Genomic DNA, 15,612 nt, shown 5'->3' with positions numbered 1-15,612 from the left:
CATTCGGACACTCCTGTTCCTCCAATAGGTCCTCCAAATCACGAAGTGCTTGTGCTTCAACTGCACTCATGGATTCTGATGTAGGATCCCTTCCATGCAGTTTTCTCAAAATCAATTTGCGGGAAAAGAGATGCAGGTCCTTTAGGGCTGTAAAATAGTCAAATGAATTTGTTGGAGAGAAAGTCAGACCCCTACTCAGAACATCCAACTGAGACTCAGTAAGTGCATGTGATGATAAGTTCAATACCTGGAGTCCACCCTGGCGGCCACCCCGGGCCGTAGCTCCCGCAGCTCCCTTATTCCTGGTGTGTTGCCTGGTAGTCATCCTCTTATTGCCGGACTCAGACATTGGAACCTGTTCAGACTGAGAAGTGCTGGACCTGGCGTCTTCCTCATGGTTGGATCTGCCAGAAAATGCTGAAGTGGATCTCGACCGGGAATAAGGGTACCTTCACACTGGTCGATTCTGCTACGATTACGACGCATTTGCGTCATATTCGACATCGCAGTACGAGCTCGTAGCCAGCGGTCACACTCTACGATGTTAACGCTTTTTCTGACGTAGTTGCGATGTGAACGTCACGCGTCGCAATCGTACGCTACCCTTCACACCGCCATAGTCCTACGACTCCGAGCGTGACGTATTACCAGCATGGGCGTGCTAAAACGTCACGCCCAATCAGGAGACAGGTATGCGGAAGCCCAACCCACGTAGTCGCATTACGAGCTCGTATGACCGCCGTCACATACTACGATTTCGACCGCCACAGCGGGACATTTACGACGAAAGAAAGTTCTGCTCTTTCTTTCACATCGTACGATGCTGGGCTGCGTCGCAAATCGTAACGCCATGTCACACTTTGCAACCTCGGAACGAGGACGGATAAACGTCACAAATCGAACGCTCGTTCAGACTTTGATTGCACAGTGTGAAGGGGCCCTAAGACATGTTCCTCGACCTTGGGCGAGAATGACCCCATGGGTTCCGCCATCTATATACTCTAGACTGCTGTTTATCCAGAATATCACGATTAAATTTTTTTTGTTTTAGTTGTTTGAATGTCATGGGCCCACTTCTTCAAGTCGGCATCAATTTCTTCATTTAGCTTGTTTAGAGCGTCACTTGACATGTCCTTCTGCAGGCACACCTGTAACTCATCAATCTCCTTCTCAATTACTTCCAGAGATTCATGGTTCAACCGTTTTAGTAGAACCATGAACCCCCTGGAGCAGGTATTAGTCAATTCCTCCCAATCATTTTTAAACTTGTCATCCAAGATAGGGAATGACGGAAACACTTGGATACGAAGCCCACGTGGGATAAGATCCTTCTGGATATACATATCCAGGAACTCGTGGTTCCACCATGTCCGAGTCCTCTTACGTAAAAGTTCCTTAAAACGATGTACCACCTCCTGCAACTCCTTGGAGGACCCCTCAACCACCCCGTCAGCATTGTCAAGACAGACATCATTAATCTGTGCTCGCCAGGTGCAGTCACGCGCACGGAAATCCATGCCTAAAAATGAGAAAGCTGTGAGAAACACAGAGAATATTGAATACAAAACTCCCAAATACATTTTGTGAGCGCACGAGGTCTGGCAGTGAATATGCCAAAAGACCCCGACCTCACCAAATCAGCTCAAAACAAACCATGCCAAAAGGAGAAAAATTCAGAGCAATGATTTATAATACAAAACTTTAATTGCCATAAATAGTACAAAAATATATATCAAAACATTACATTATTTAATGACTAGAGCACAGGATGAATGTCCCAGGATTGCTGGAAAAGCGCCCATCCCCCCACTCCCCCAGATGTAAATACCCTTGTAATGGTATGCATAAGGAAAAGCACCTACACTATCCAACCAAGGTCACCCCAAAACAGTGGGATTCTATAATAATGCCATTAAGTATGGTGGTGGAAAAAGGTGCTAGCACTTACCACTACACAGAGGTAGGAGGGGGCGGTCGAGTGATGGTCCCCAACGCACGTTTCGTGGCCACCAGTGCCACTTCCTCAGGGGGATAACCATATACTGCCTAACAGGACCTTAAAATAGCCCTTGGCCCCGGTCACATGGTACACAGCAGCCAATCACAGTGGCACCATCGGCACATGCGCACTGTGTCCGGCAGGTCCCGGCAGTGAAACTCAGCGTCAGACCAGGTGCGCATGCCCAGGGCAAAAAAATGCCCGGAGCGCACACACCGAGCCCTGAGACGCCGGTCCACACAGGGACAGGACGAATCACAGTGCGATGCGCACGGCCACTGATGAGGGAAGATACTAAGATGCACAATATAGATATAAAAGCTACTCCCTCCACATCCACTACTCATAGCTACTACCAATACAGGACAATTGAGGACCCATCAAAAATACAGCTCATAATAAAAACCGGTAAATAAATAAATATACAAAGTGGAACTAAGCCGTTTTCTATACATCGGCTTCACATTATAGTGGGAAAGGTGCATCGCTTCAGTATAACAGTCTCCATAGTAAGAATGTTTGTCCCATTTTCTCTGAAGCAGATGTCTTGATGAGTCCACTTTCCCCTGATTTGGATGGTATCCACGCTGGTTACTTGAACGGAGCCAAGGACATATTCAAAAGGCAAACCTTAAGGCCTCGGATCAATTATTATCACTAATAATGTAAATAAACCAGAGGTTAAAATCACAAACACAAACATAAAAACAAATGCTAAAACCAAAAAATCCCGAACCATACAGGGGATAAGGACGCCCAGGGCTGGAAGGGTCATATATTTAAATACAAAAGGAAGCAGAGGATGACACCTTGGCACACACAAATAAGGAATAAACAATAAGGAGTGCAAACGGTACCAGGGATTCCCAGCCAGTCTCCCATGTTGGTCCTTGCCTAGCCTCAAGCTGCTTAGCATTTGCAATCTGACGAGGGCAGGCACATTCAGCTTAGTGTGGCCGTTAAGTACTCATAAATAGGGAGCAAAGCTTAAAGCCTCATTCAGACCCGCTGGTGACATAGTACCAAGTCTAACTATCCACCTAGTTTCTTTTTGTGCTAGAAGTTTTTTATTGTCCCCACCCCGAATACCCAAGTGCAAGGCATCAATACCCCTCACCTTTAATAGATTTGCATTGCACTTATGGTGCCGCAAAAAATGTCGTGGAATGGGTTTAAGGTCCGACGTGTCGGTCACTGTCTTGGCCGCACCAATGTCCCGGACATGCTCACGGACACGGACTCTCAGCTCCCGTGTGGTAAGGCCTATGTAAATCATAGGACACGGGCATGTCGCATAGTAGATTACATTAGTTGTGCTGCATGAGATCCGATCCCTGATGTCAAATTCTCTCGTTCCATCAGTAGAAGTGAAACTGGAGCATCGCAGGACATTGGTGCAGGCAAGACAGTGCCCGCACGGGAAACACCCCAAAGTGGGGCCCCTCGAATTAAATGGGTTACTCGGACTGGGGACATAGTGGCTATGCACCAGCAGGTCATTCAAATTTTTGCATCTCCTAGAGGTCATCTGAGGGTATGGGCCAAGGGAGGCCGCCAGGGAGGGCTCAGCCCCAAGAACTGACCAGTGCTTAGCAAGGATGGAGCGCATCCCATTCCACTCATGATTGTACGTAGAAATAAAGCGAATGGTGCCAGCCCCATCCCTGCCAATCTGCCGGTCACGTGGATGCAGTAGAGTCTCACGTGGGGTCTTTCTGGCGCGATCATAACCATGTTTTATGGATCGCCGGCTATACCCCCCGAGCCAAAAATCGGTCCCTGAGATCAGAGGCCTGTGCCTCAAATTTTGACTCAGAGGAGCAGATTCGCCGCATCCTCAGGAATTGTCCGATCGGGACGGCCCTAACCGTGGACGGATCATGTGCCGATGAGGCATGCAACAGTGCGTTAACAGAGGTCGACTTCCTGAAGACATCCGCCTGGATACGACGATGGTTGTCGATCTCAAGACGGACGTCCAGAAAGTCGACCGCAACCTCACTGTAAACGTGCGTAAGTTTGATATTAAGAGTGTTGTTATTCACAGCACCCATAAAGTCCTGGAGCTGCTGGACAGTCCCATCCCACAAAAAAAGAATGTCATCAATGAAGCGATACCAGCACAGCACATGGGAGGCGGCCGGTGGGCCCTCGTCGCCAAAAAGGAATCTCTCCCAATAACCAAGGAAGAGATTAGCATACGAAGGCGCACAGGCCGCGCCCATGGCTGTGCCACGCTTCTGTAAATAAAAAACGTCTTTAAAGACGAAAAAATTGTGTGTGAGAACAAAGTCCAGCAGCTCAAGTATCAATCCACGTAAAGGGCCGTCCAGATCGGAGGTCCCGAGGAAGAAGCGAACCGCCTCCAACCCACAAGAGTGTTCTATGCAAGTATACAGCCCTTCAACGTCAGCAGTGACGAGAAGGGTTGCTTTGTCCACAAGGATGCCATCAACCTGTGCTAGGACATCCGTGGTGTCACGGATATATCATTATATTAGTAGAGTTTACGTAAAAATACTCTCTATTATTAGGACTACCAGATTGTATGTAGATTTATTAAAGAACAATGATGAGTAGTAAACTGGTTTAAACATAAAGTTATAGCTGTCATGATTTTTCCGCTCAGTGTGTCTTGGATGTGGTGACTGACAGCTCAGCCACCCATTCTGAGTCTGGGAAGGTGCTGAGCTTCTTTCAGGTGTTCCCTGTTCCAGGTGATTCCCCAGCTACTTAGCTGAGCTGTCACATCTGTGTTTCCTTGTCAGATGTAGCATCTGCTCAGTGGTGTGCCTTGTATTTCTGTACTCTGCTGGTTGATCTATTGCTGCCTGACTTTGGATGTCGTTTTGACCATCCATTTGCCTAGCCCTTTTGTTTCGATCTGCCGTCTTATTGGTATTCTGACCTTGAACCATAACTTGACTTCACCTTTGTCTTTACCCTTTAGTTTGCTACTTACTCTCTTGGTATCTGATCCTGGAATGTCTGATTACCCAATGTCACAATAACAAGGTTATAGGACATTTCATTACAGATACTAGACAAATTACAATAAAAAAATGAAACTCACAAATTGCTCGTTGGCAAAAAAAATCTAGAATTGCAGGCTTTCCTGCAGCAGGACCAAGGATTATTTTATTAAATACAGGACCGTAGCATAAATTAACCTGGTCAAAGCCAAACAGTTCATTGTTGGGCCTGTTTCACCGCATTCAGAAACCAGGAAATGTGCCTCACCAGGTCAATCAAGCTACCTGCTCTGAATGCTAAATGATAAAATGATTGCTAACATTATCATCTTCTTTTTCAGAGTCATCATCGATAAAAAACAGATGCACTATCTTTGCTCACAACAACAGTTTAACCTTTTACCTTACTGTAAATGACACAAACAAAGATTTCCGGGTGTCATTGTTCAGAGGAATTAACAAAACAATCAGATTTTGTGAAGGATCTTTCAATGCCTCCCAGCTACCCTCCCATTGCAATAAATGCAGGATAATTCCATCAGCAAATTATGTTACCATTCAGCTACAAAATGTTACTGAGGCTGATACGGACATTTACTTCTTTTACAAGGAGGTTCTGTATCCCCCTCCTTACATCTGTGAAAATGACGAAGGCACTATCATTCATGTGAAAGGTAAGTCCAGAGGATGGTACCAATAAAGCCAAAAGGAAAGATGTACTTAGACTTGCATTTTAAACCCCAGTCTAAAAGCTGACATACAATTGAGTAACATGTACTAAATGTATTAAGAGGCATATGCTCAATAATAAATTAGATGTCTCTTTGGCAGTCCATGCAGCATTATCTGAAATTTTCGATTGCTCTGTAGCAGAAAATATGTTCCCCCATCCTGCCCAAACCCATCTCTTGTATTGCCATTTATGGATGTTTTTCTATAGCTTGTAAATAACACTTTTTTTCTGCATTTTTTTTACGTTACATTATTAATTTCTATCTCACAAGTTTTATTTACCTGTAATGAAGACAATGGGAAAATGTATGAAAAATGGCAGACGGTTGAGTTTGTAGAAAATGGTAGGCAGCGAAAAGAGTGAAAAAAATCCATCAAAAATACAGTTTGTAATGCATTTTCATATTGTCCTACTGAAGTGCAGACAACGGAAAATGAGGAAAAAAAGCCACAAAAATCCATCATCCTAAACAACAGCTTCACATGTACTTTTACAGCAATGTTTGGCTATCTTTTTTTATAAAAGGAATTAGCAGTTTTCACGTTCATGTTCTGTGCTTGATTTTCACAGATAGAACATGTAACCATTAAAGTCTATAGGGCTTTTCACATCAGTCAATACTTTTTTTGTAGGCCGTTTGTATAATTTGTTTGCTTTTGTAACACAACACAGACGTCTAAATAAAGCCTAGGGGCTCATTCGCACATCTGATTTTAATGTACGAGTGATATCCATGTTTTACAGATTGCATTCGTACCTGTGAAAAAAATCGGACCACACTCGGAGGACATCTGATTGCGGTCAGGTGTCAAACGCAATAATTTTCCAAAAAGTGCTCATTGCTACGGATATGGCGTCAGGAAAAGGCTTTTGCCTTTTTGGTGTCAGAGGCTTTTGCTTATTTGGTTGTTCATTGATACATCCTGTAGTTCTTTTTATGAGAGGTTGCACATGCTCAGAAGATACATGATATTCTAGCAGTCTCATTGTTTACCTATGAATTAAAATATAAATGCAACTTGGCCTTTATCTATATTGGCTGAAAAAGAAGCTGTTTTTTTCCCACAGCAATCAATCAGTGATTAACGTTCGGTTATTTTATTTACTTTCCTTTATTTAACATCACTGGTGAAATGAAAGCTGTACTGTGATTGGTTCCTATAGGTAACAAAGAACTAGTAGAGCACAGATAGCCAAATACATGTAAAACACATTCAGAATTCGTTAGAGGAGGATTATACACCTGTTCACAAAGTAGTTTGGACAGAAATGGGGGCCTCTAATCTATCCCCTGACAGATGATGGGAGGGAGGATAAAGATTCAACATGTACAAATTCGGACTGCCATTCATTTTATTCGTTGCAAGATAAGTCACTGCCCACGGAGTCTGACAGCAGCTGTCTAGAAAAGAAATCAGGAGCCCTCAACAAGCATTCCTTTGTATAGTGGAGTCAGCTGTTTATGTCCATATAGTATATACACCACACAGAGCTTAGCTTGAGATGTCAAGGGCTAGTTCCCAGGTAATGGTATACCTGAATCTGATAACCAGGCTCTGAATATCATACCTTCAACAATAGCTGGCACTCACTTCCCACTGATCTAATGGTGAGAAAAAACCACATGAGAAGATCCATTTAACCCCTTAACCCCCGAAGCTTTTTTTCGGTTTTGCATTTTCCTTTTTCACTCCCCGTCTTCCTAGTGCCATAACTTTTTTATTTTTCCATCAATATGGCCAAGTGAGGGCTTGTTTTTTGTGGGACGAGTTGTACTTTTGAACTACACCATTGGTTTTACCATGTTGTGTACTAGAAAACGGTAAAAAATAAATTCCAAGTGCAGTGAAATTGCCAAAAAAGTGCAATCCGACACTTGTTTTTTGTTTGTTTTAATTACTAGATTCGCTAGATGCTAAAACTGACCTGCAATTATGATTCTCCAGGTCATTACAAGTTCATAGACACCAAACATGTCTAGGTTCTTTGTTATCTAAAAATTCCAAACTTTGTTAAAAAAACCCAAAAAACATAATTCTGGTGTTTTGACTTTTTTCTCGCTACGCCATTTGGCTATCAGATTAATCCTTTTTTTGATAGATCGGCCGATTCTGAACGCGGCGATACCAAATATGTGTAGGTTTGATTTTATTTTTATTGTTTTATTTTGAATGGGGCAAAAGGGGGGTGATTTAAAGTTTTATCTTTTTTATATTTTTAAAAACATTTTTTTTCCCTTTTGGAATTCTTCAATAGTCTCCATGGGAGACTAGAAGCTGCCACAACCCTATTGGCTCTGCTACATAGAGGCGATGGTCAGATTGCCTCTATATAGCAAAATTACTCACTTGCTATGAGCGCTGACCACTGGGTGGTGCTCCCAGCAAACCAGCACTGACAACCATAGAGATCTCCAGGACACCTCAGGTTGTCATGCCAACACACCGGTGACCTGCGATCACGTGACGGGGGTCACCGGTGTGCTTATTTCCAGTGCGATTGCCGGAAGCGCGATTTAAATGCAGCTATCAGAGTTTGACAGTGGCATATAACTGGTTAATAGCTGTGGGTGGATCACAAATCCACCCGCGACTATTGCGGGCACATGTTAGCTAGTCAAAACAGCTGACATGTCCCTGGAAAGATGTGGGCTCACCGCCGGAGCCCACATCAAAGGGAAGGAGTCCGACATCGGCATAAATGTCGGAAAGGGGTTAATATACATTATGGCCCTGACTTTTCAAAGATATATTTATGGCGTTTTTGATAACGAGATTGTGTTGGAGTCATACGCTCCTGATTTTTTAGGCAGCATCTTACTCCAGTAAAGAACTGAAGTAAGAATTCTTCCATAAGGTATATCAAGCTTATCTTGAATTTTATAAGTTTTTGTGCCATGCCCCCGTCGTGCCATGGTCCCGCCCCAGCTCTGCTCATTTCGAAGTAGGTGGGTGAAACTGTTGTGAAAACACCAAAAATCACAACGTTTTTGCTCAATTCTGTGCTGTACAAAAATGTATGATTTTTTAAAGTGATTCACGGCAGAATTGTGGTGAAATAACCTTGAAGAAGGGAGGTCTATATCTTTACACTTGATACATTTTTATAGTAAGATTGGAATTATCCATGCAGCTTTTGTGCCAGTTTTTTTATGCAATAATAAGGGCCAAGCCAGGAATGGATACAAGTCAATCACAACATCATATGCTTTTTTCTGTTTGGGTGTAAACCTACATGTATGATTCCAGGCTAACACTCATCAGTTTATTCTGCTTTTCACTTTTTCAGGACAAAAAGTGCACGAGGATGGAATAGAAATTCAGAAACCGCACCTAAGTGTTTTGCTCATACTGGGATGTATTGTCGCATACAGTCTTATAATCACTACATCATTTATATATATTTTGGTAAGGCAATTAAGTATAATTTTATTTATTTGATCACTGTGTGAATTATGTGCAAAGAAAAAAGGTATTGTAGCAGTGTGTTGCCACTTCAACAGGGACATCTAATGATGCCAAATCCTTCTATTTATACAGGATGCTGATAATCACATTATACAATTCTTAAAGGGGTTGTCCAGTATTCTGACAACTTTTCAATCACTAAATTTCCCTGTATAAAATAAAAAATGCCTATGCTCACATCTGGTGTCGGTGCAGTTCCAGTGATGAGGATGCGCCTGATCTACCGGGTCTTGCATAACATTATGTTATGGAAGCTCTACAGCCAATTAGCAGCTGCTAATGGGCCGCTGTGCTCTCACTTCCTTCAGACTTCACTGACATATGGAAGAAGTCAAACAGCAGCAGCATGTCAGTCATAAGCATCCGAATAAAATGATACCCTGATATCTGAGATGCAGTGTCTTGTTCCACAGATAATCACATTTTCCTTAATATGTAAATGAGCTGTTATGATCTATGGGTCGGACATAGATCTCTCTGTGAACCTGCCTTCAGAGATTTTTTAAAATGAAAGGAGTGTAACCAGTGTGAGACAAGTATATGAGGAGAGAAGACTGTCAGTCATTACATGTCTCACACTGGTAATGCCCCCTTTCATTGAAAATAAGCTCTGGAGGCAGATTCTCATGTAGATCATTGTCCAGCCTATAGATCTTAACAGCTATAGTTGCAAATATAAAGGTATCATTTTATTCAGCATCCTATGACCTACATGCCCATGCCCATGTAGACGGTTAAGGGTTGAATCTACTGACAGATTCCCTTTAGGAGAAGTGGAGACCATTGTAGCTAAGATTCTCTTTAAAAACTGCACATTGTGTTCACTTGTAAATTAAAATAACAACTTTGTTATTTTTTTTGCAGAGAAAAAGAAGAAGAACTCGAATTCAACAGAGTGAATATATTAATGTTGTCCCGCGACGGCCAAAAAACAATAAGCCTTATATGCCTTACGCTGCCAATCCTATTCATCCTTGTACTCGCTGATTATTGCATATGCTGGGCAGATATTCCATCTGTCTGTTTTACCAGGACTGTCACAACAGCAAAACAGCAGTATACGTATATGCCTGAATCATCATACTAATGTTTTTTTCATTAATTTCAATATTCATTTAAAAAAAACTGTCTTGTTTGCATTAACATTAAAAATGATATATTTGGTATCGCAGCATCCATAAAAGCCCTATCTATCAAAATAAATCTAAATAAAATTAATTAACCCGATCAGTAAACGTTGTAAAGAGGAAATAATAAATAAAATGACAGAATTTCAGCTTTTAGGTCTCTGCAGCAACGTGATAAAAAAAACGTAATTTGGAGCTATAGAAGCACAATCTCACCATGGAAAGAACAAGCCTTCACACAGCTCAATTTATGGAAAAATAAAAAAGTTATGAGTCTTGATATATGGTGTCACAAGCCAAATTATTTTTGTTCAGTTCAGAATTTGTCAACCAATAAAATAGGGAAAAACTATTCATGCTTCATATCTCTGTAATCATATAGAGCTAAAGAATCATGTTATCGGGTCACTATTAGTGTACAATAAACCCAGTAAAAATAAAACTCAAAAAACAATGGTGGAATTGAGTTTTTTCACCATGTCACCGCACTTGGAATTTTTTGCCAATTATTCTTACGTTATATGATAAAATGAATGGCGTCATTCAAACCTCCAACTCGTCAAGAAAAAAATAAGTCCTCAAACATCTGTGTCTGCAGAATAATAAAAAAAATGGCAAAAATGCAGAGGGTATCTGTCACCAGGTTTTTGGTACCACATCTAAGAGGAGCATGATGTATGGTAAAGATCCTGATTCCAGTGATGTATCATTTACTAGGATGTTTGTTTGTTTTTTTAAATAATATAACAGTTTTATCTGCTTCAGATCTACTAATTCTCTGAATGCTGAGCTCTGTGTATCCCTGATCACATCACTGACTGGTAGCTTTTTCAGTAGGCTGTGCATAGGCAGAAAACTTCCAATCAATGGTGGGAGAGGAGTTATATAGAGCTCATGAGTATGGAAGAATACACGGCAGCAGGTTTACTAGTCCTTTAGTGATACTTTCCTTCTAATAAATCACTGATGCTATCAAAACTGCAGCAAGCAGCTCGGTAAGTGATACATCTCTGGGATAAGGGTCTCTTTCTCTACACTATGCTGTTTTCAAATTAGGTGGCAAAAATCTGGTGACAAATTCCCCTTAAGGGGTTAAAATATGCAAGTGTGACAGTGGCCGTCTCGAATTCTGATGTAAAGAATAGCGCAGCACTATTGCTGCTATCAATAAGCTGAGAACCTCTTACGGACACACACCCAACTAGAAGCCAAGGGGGTTCAAGCGATAAAGTATATATTACATATTCTTCTGCCATTATCAGAAGCCAGGGTGTTATTGACAGCAAAGCCTTATAGCCATTATTTATCATTTGTTGTTGAGTAAATGTGACATAAATGATATACTATTATTTTTTTTACTTTTGCTTTACTTTGTTTACAATGTATTAAATCAAGATTATTGTTTAATAGGACTGAAATAGTTGCAAAGAAAAAAAAATATTTGTCTCAAAAATTCCCATTTATCTATTCCTTATAGACATGGTCTCATCATTATCTTAAAAATACTGAAATTGTTAGTTGTCATTTACAACTTTATATAATAATTCATGAGCCATTAAAAAATTGCATGATTTAAATTTAGTCATTGCGAGATCTTGTGACTCTGACTAATGAAGCACTGTCTACAGCGTGTACATAGCGATGGTTTATTGCGCGTTTGTAATGGGTATGCATATCTGTATAATGAATGTATAATGTGTGGATATACAGTAATGTATGTGAGTGCAATATGTGAATAATGTGTTTGTATATTTGTCATCTAAAGTGTATTTCTGATTATGTGTGTATGTATTGCTGTGTCTACCGACAGCAACATGTGTTGTGACAATAAAAAAAAAAATCTTTACTTTAGTCTTTAATGGAATTGTCCAGGGCTATATTATTTTTTTTACTATGAGCCATAAAACTAACAGGCAGGTAGTGGGTAATTATCTGCCAATTTTATCTGTTGCTGGCTTAAAGCGGTCACTGGCCACTCCTGCAGGCATTTTAGCTGCTGCATGTCAACAAAGAAGTTCTTTCTTTTCTGGGCTGATCTTTCGATGGGGTGTAACTGCTGACATCATGCTGATTGACAGCCAGCTTCCGCAGTTAGGCAGTGGGGAGCAGGCTGCGAATAAGCATGACATCGGCAGTCACGCCCATCAAACAGAGTACAGCAGAGAGGAAGAGATATGGTCTGCATTATACTTTATGGATGACTATGGTCTGCGTTATACTTTATGGATGACTATGGGCTATGTATTATACTTCATGGATGACTATGGGGTGCATTGTACTTTATGGATGACTATGGGTGGTGCATTATACTTTATGAAGTTGCATTATACTTTATGAATGACTATGGGCTGTGCATTATACTTTGTGGATGACTATGGACTCTGCATTATACTTTATGGGTGACTATTGGCTGTGCATTACACTTTATGATTACATTGGCATGCTTTATACTTTATGGATGACTATGGGGTTGCATTATCTATACATATAATTGCCTAAGGGGTACTTCTGTTTGTTTCTAACTTCCATCTGTCTGTAACGGAAACCCTGGGTCGCTGATTGGTCGCGGCCGGCCGTGACCAATCAGCGATATTAGGGCAGGAGTAAACACTGCTTCACTTTCTACTATTGATGCTGCCTATGCAGTATCAATAGTAAAAACATAGAATGTTAAAAATAATTAAAAAAAACAAAAAACATTATATTCTCACCTTCCGAAGTCCGCCGCAGCCTTTCCCGCTCTTCGCGCTCCGGTCCCAAGAATGCATTGCGGCAATGCCCCGAGATCACGTGGCGGTCTCTCGAGACCGCTACATGATCACGGGTTATTGCCGCTAGGCATTACTGGGAAAGGAGCGTCGCGAGGAGCATCGGTAAAAGCCTCGGCTGGATCCGGGGCCGCTGGAAGGTGAGTATATAACTATTTTTTATTATAATTGTTTTTTTTAACAGGGATATGTTGTCCACATTGCTATATACTACGTGGCCTGTGTTATATACTGCATGGGCTGTGTTATATACTGCGTGGGCTGTGCTATATACTGCGTGGGCTGTGCTATATACTACGTGGGCTGTGCTATATACTGCATGGGCTGTGCTATATACTGCATGGGCTATGTTATATACTGCGTGGGCTGTGTTATATACTGCATGGGCTGTGCTATATACTACATGGCTGTGTTATATACTGCGTGGGCTGTGCAATATACTATGTGGCTGTGTTATATACTGCGTGGGCTGTGTTATGTACTGCGTAGGCTGTGCTATATACTACATGGCTGTGCAATATACTACGTAGCTATGCTATATACTACGTGGCTATGTAATATACTACGTGGGCTGTGTTATATACTATGTGGCTGTGCTATATACTACGTGGGCTGTGTTATATACTACGTGGCTGTGCATTCTAGAATACACGATGCATTAGAATCGGGCCACCATCTAGTATTTTATAGATGACTATGGACTCTGCATTATACTTTATAGAGGACTATAGGCTGTGCATTACACTTTATGATTACTATGAGGTGCTTTATGCTTCATGGATGATTATGGGGTGCATTATAATTTATGGATGACTACAGATGCTTCTCACAGATTATAATATCACCAATAAGTTAATTTATTTCAGTTCTTCAATACAAAAAGTGAAATTCACATATTATATGAAGTCATTACAAACAGAGTGATCTATTTCTAGTGTTTATTTCTGTTAATGTTGATGATTATGGCTTACAGGCAATGAAAAGCCAAAAGACATTATCTCAGTAAATTAGAATAATTAGCAAGAAACACCTCCAAAGGCTTCCTAAGCATTTAAAAAGGTGACGCCTAGGAGAGACGAGTTTCCAAGAGTGGACCCTCTGGGTCGCGGTGCTGAACCTCCCCGGGTGAACGAACCAAGTGAACCCGACCACTATACAGGGATCGTTAGGGGCAGTCCTGGAGGAGTCAGACACCGAGACGGCTGGTACCAAGAGGGCTGGCTCACAGGGAAGCACAGGACTAACACGGGTATAGCAGACAGGACAGCCGTCAGTAGGTGGTAGGGAGACAGGGTCCCAAGAGGGCTGAACAGGTTCAGAGATGCAGGAGTAGGGAATCCGAGAAGGGAGGACTAGGAACCAGGAGAAAAACAGGGACTTAAGAGTGGAACCCAGGAGCCGAGGGGGTTCTGGACGGAGTAGGAGGCAGGGAACCCAGAAACAAGGGGAACCAGAGGCTGCAGGGAGCTGCAGTAGGGATAGGAAATACAACAGGACAGATAGGTAGAGCAGAGAAGGCCTAGCATCAGCACACAGAGCGGGTAAACAAACAATAATCAGGCACCTCCACTAAGGGAGGGCGGCCTGATATAGCTGGAGAAGAATCCTGATTGGAGCAGAGAAGACTTCCTGGTCAGATGTTGCACAGCTTAAGAAGCTGGCAGAGTGTGCCGCCGTGGCCTAAGATGCCTGCGCAGAACTGCCACTGGTCGTGAGACCGACAGCGCGGGAGTGACAAGCTGCGACCCCCGACCAGCAAGACACCGAGGTGCTGGAGCGGACAGGTAAGTATCAGAGGACGGAGCGGCTGTGGATGTAGTGTCCACGGGCATGACACTTAGTCTGTTTCTGTAGGCTCCACAATCATGGGGAAGACTGCTGACTTCACAGATGTCCAGAAGGCAGTCACTGACACACTCCACAAGGAGGGTAAGCCACAAAAGGTAATTGCTAAAGAAGCTGACTGTTCAGAGTGCCGTATCAAAGCATATTAATGGAAAGTTGAGTGGAAGGAAAAAGTGTGGTAGAAAAAGTTGCACAAGCAACCGGGATAACCGCAGCCTTAAAAAGGTTTGCTAAGCAAGGCCATTCAAAAATGTTTGGGGAGATTCACAAGGAATGGACTGCTGCTATAGTCATTGCTTCAAGAGCCACCACACACAGACGTATCTAGGACATACTGTCACAGGGCTTCCGCGACAGAGAGGTTCCAGAGAACCGCAGCGCTCTGGGCCTTGTTCACACACAGTGAACAGAAACTCTTCACCTGTATTCTGACCTGGCTGGTTTGTGCCAGCAGTGCAGGAGTTAACCTTATTGCTGTGTTGCTGAGAGCTGGGTCTCTCAGCTGAAGTGGATCTTGTAATCTGATCCTCTATATAGACCCAGTCCTGACTTCAGCTATTGTCAGTGAACAGTTCTACTGCCTGACTTGGAGATTGAAGGAGCGTAGTGTTGGAGTTGGAGGTTTATTTACAGAGATTGGTGTCTGCTGTTTTGGTTGCATGTGAAACCTGTTTTCCTTCCTAGTTTATTCCTTCTCTTCC

At 42.3% G+C, this 15,612-nt stretch overlaps 1 protein-coding gene across 1 annotated transcript in view; it reads left to right on the top strand.

Annotated features, from left to right (window-relative positions):
- CD28 (CD28 molecule) overlaps window positions 1-10,397 on the top strand; it is a 74,266-nt gene extending 63,869 nt beyond the window's left edge. Inside the window, exons 3-5 of the mRNA XM_077274734.1 lie at window positions 5,313-5,645; window positions 8,993-9,111; window positions 10,036-10,397. Of these exons, the coding sequence (XP_077130849.1) occupies window positions 5,313-5,645; window positions 8,993-9,111; window positions 10,036-10,158 (575 nt within the window). The 3' untranslated portion in view covers window positions 10,159-10,397. The remainder of the gene's footprint in view (window positions 1-5,312; window positions 5,646-8,992; window positions 9,112-10,035) is intronic.
- The last annotated feature ends 5,215 nt before the right edge of the window (window positions 10,398-15,612 follow it).

The sequence above is a fragment of the Ranitomeya variabilis genome, chromosome 7 (assembly GCF_051348905.1).
Source record: "Ranitomeya variabilis isolate aRanVar5 chromosome 7, aRanVar5.hap1, whole genome shotgun sequence".
NCBI classification, from domain to species: Eukaryota; Metazoa; Chordata; class Amphibia; order Anura; family Dendrobatidae; genus Ranitomeya; species Ranitomeya variabilis.
Note: the sequence above shows the minus strand (reverse complement) of the source record. Positions and strands in the feature narration are given on the sequence as shown.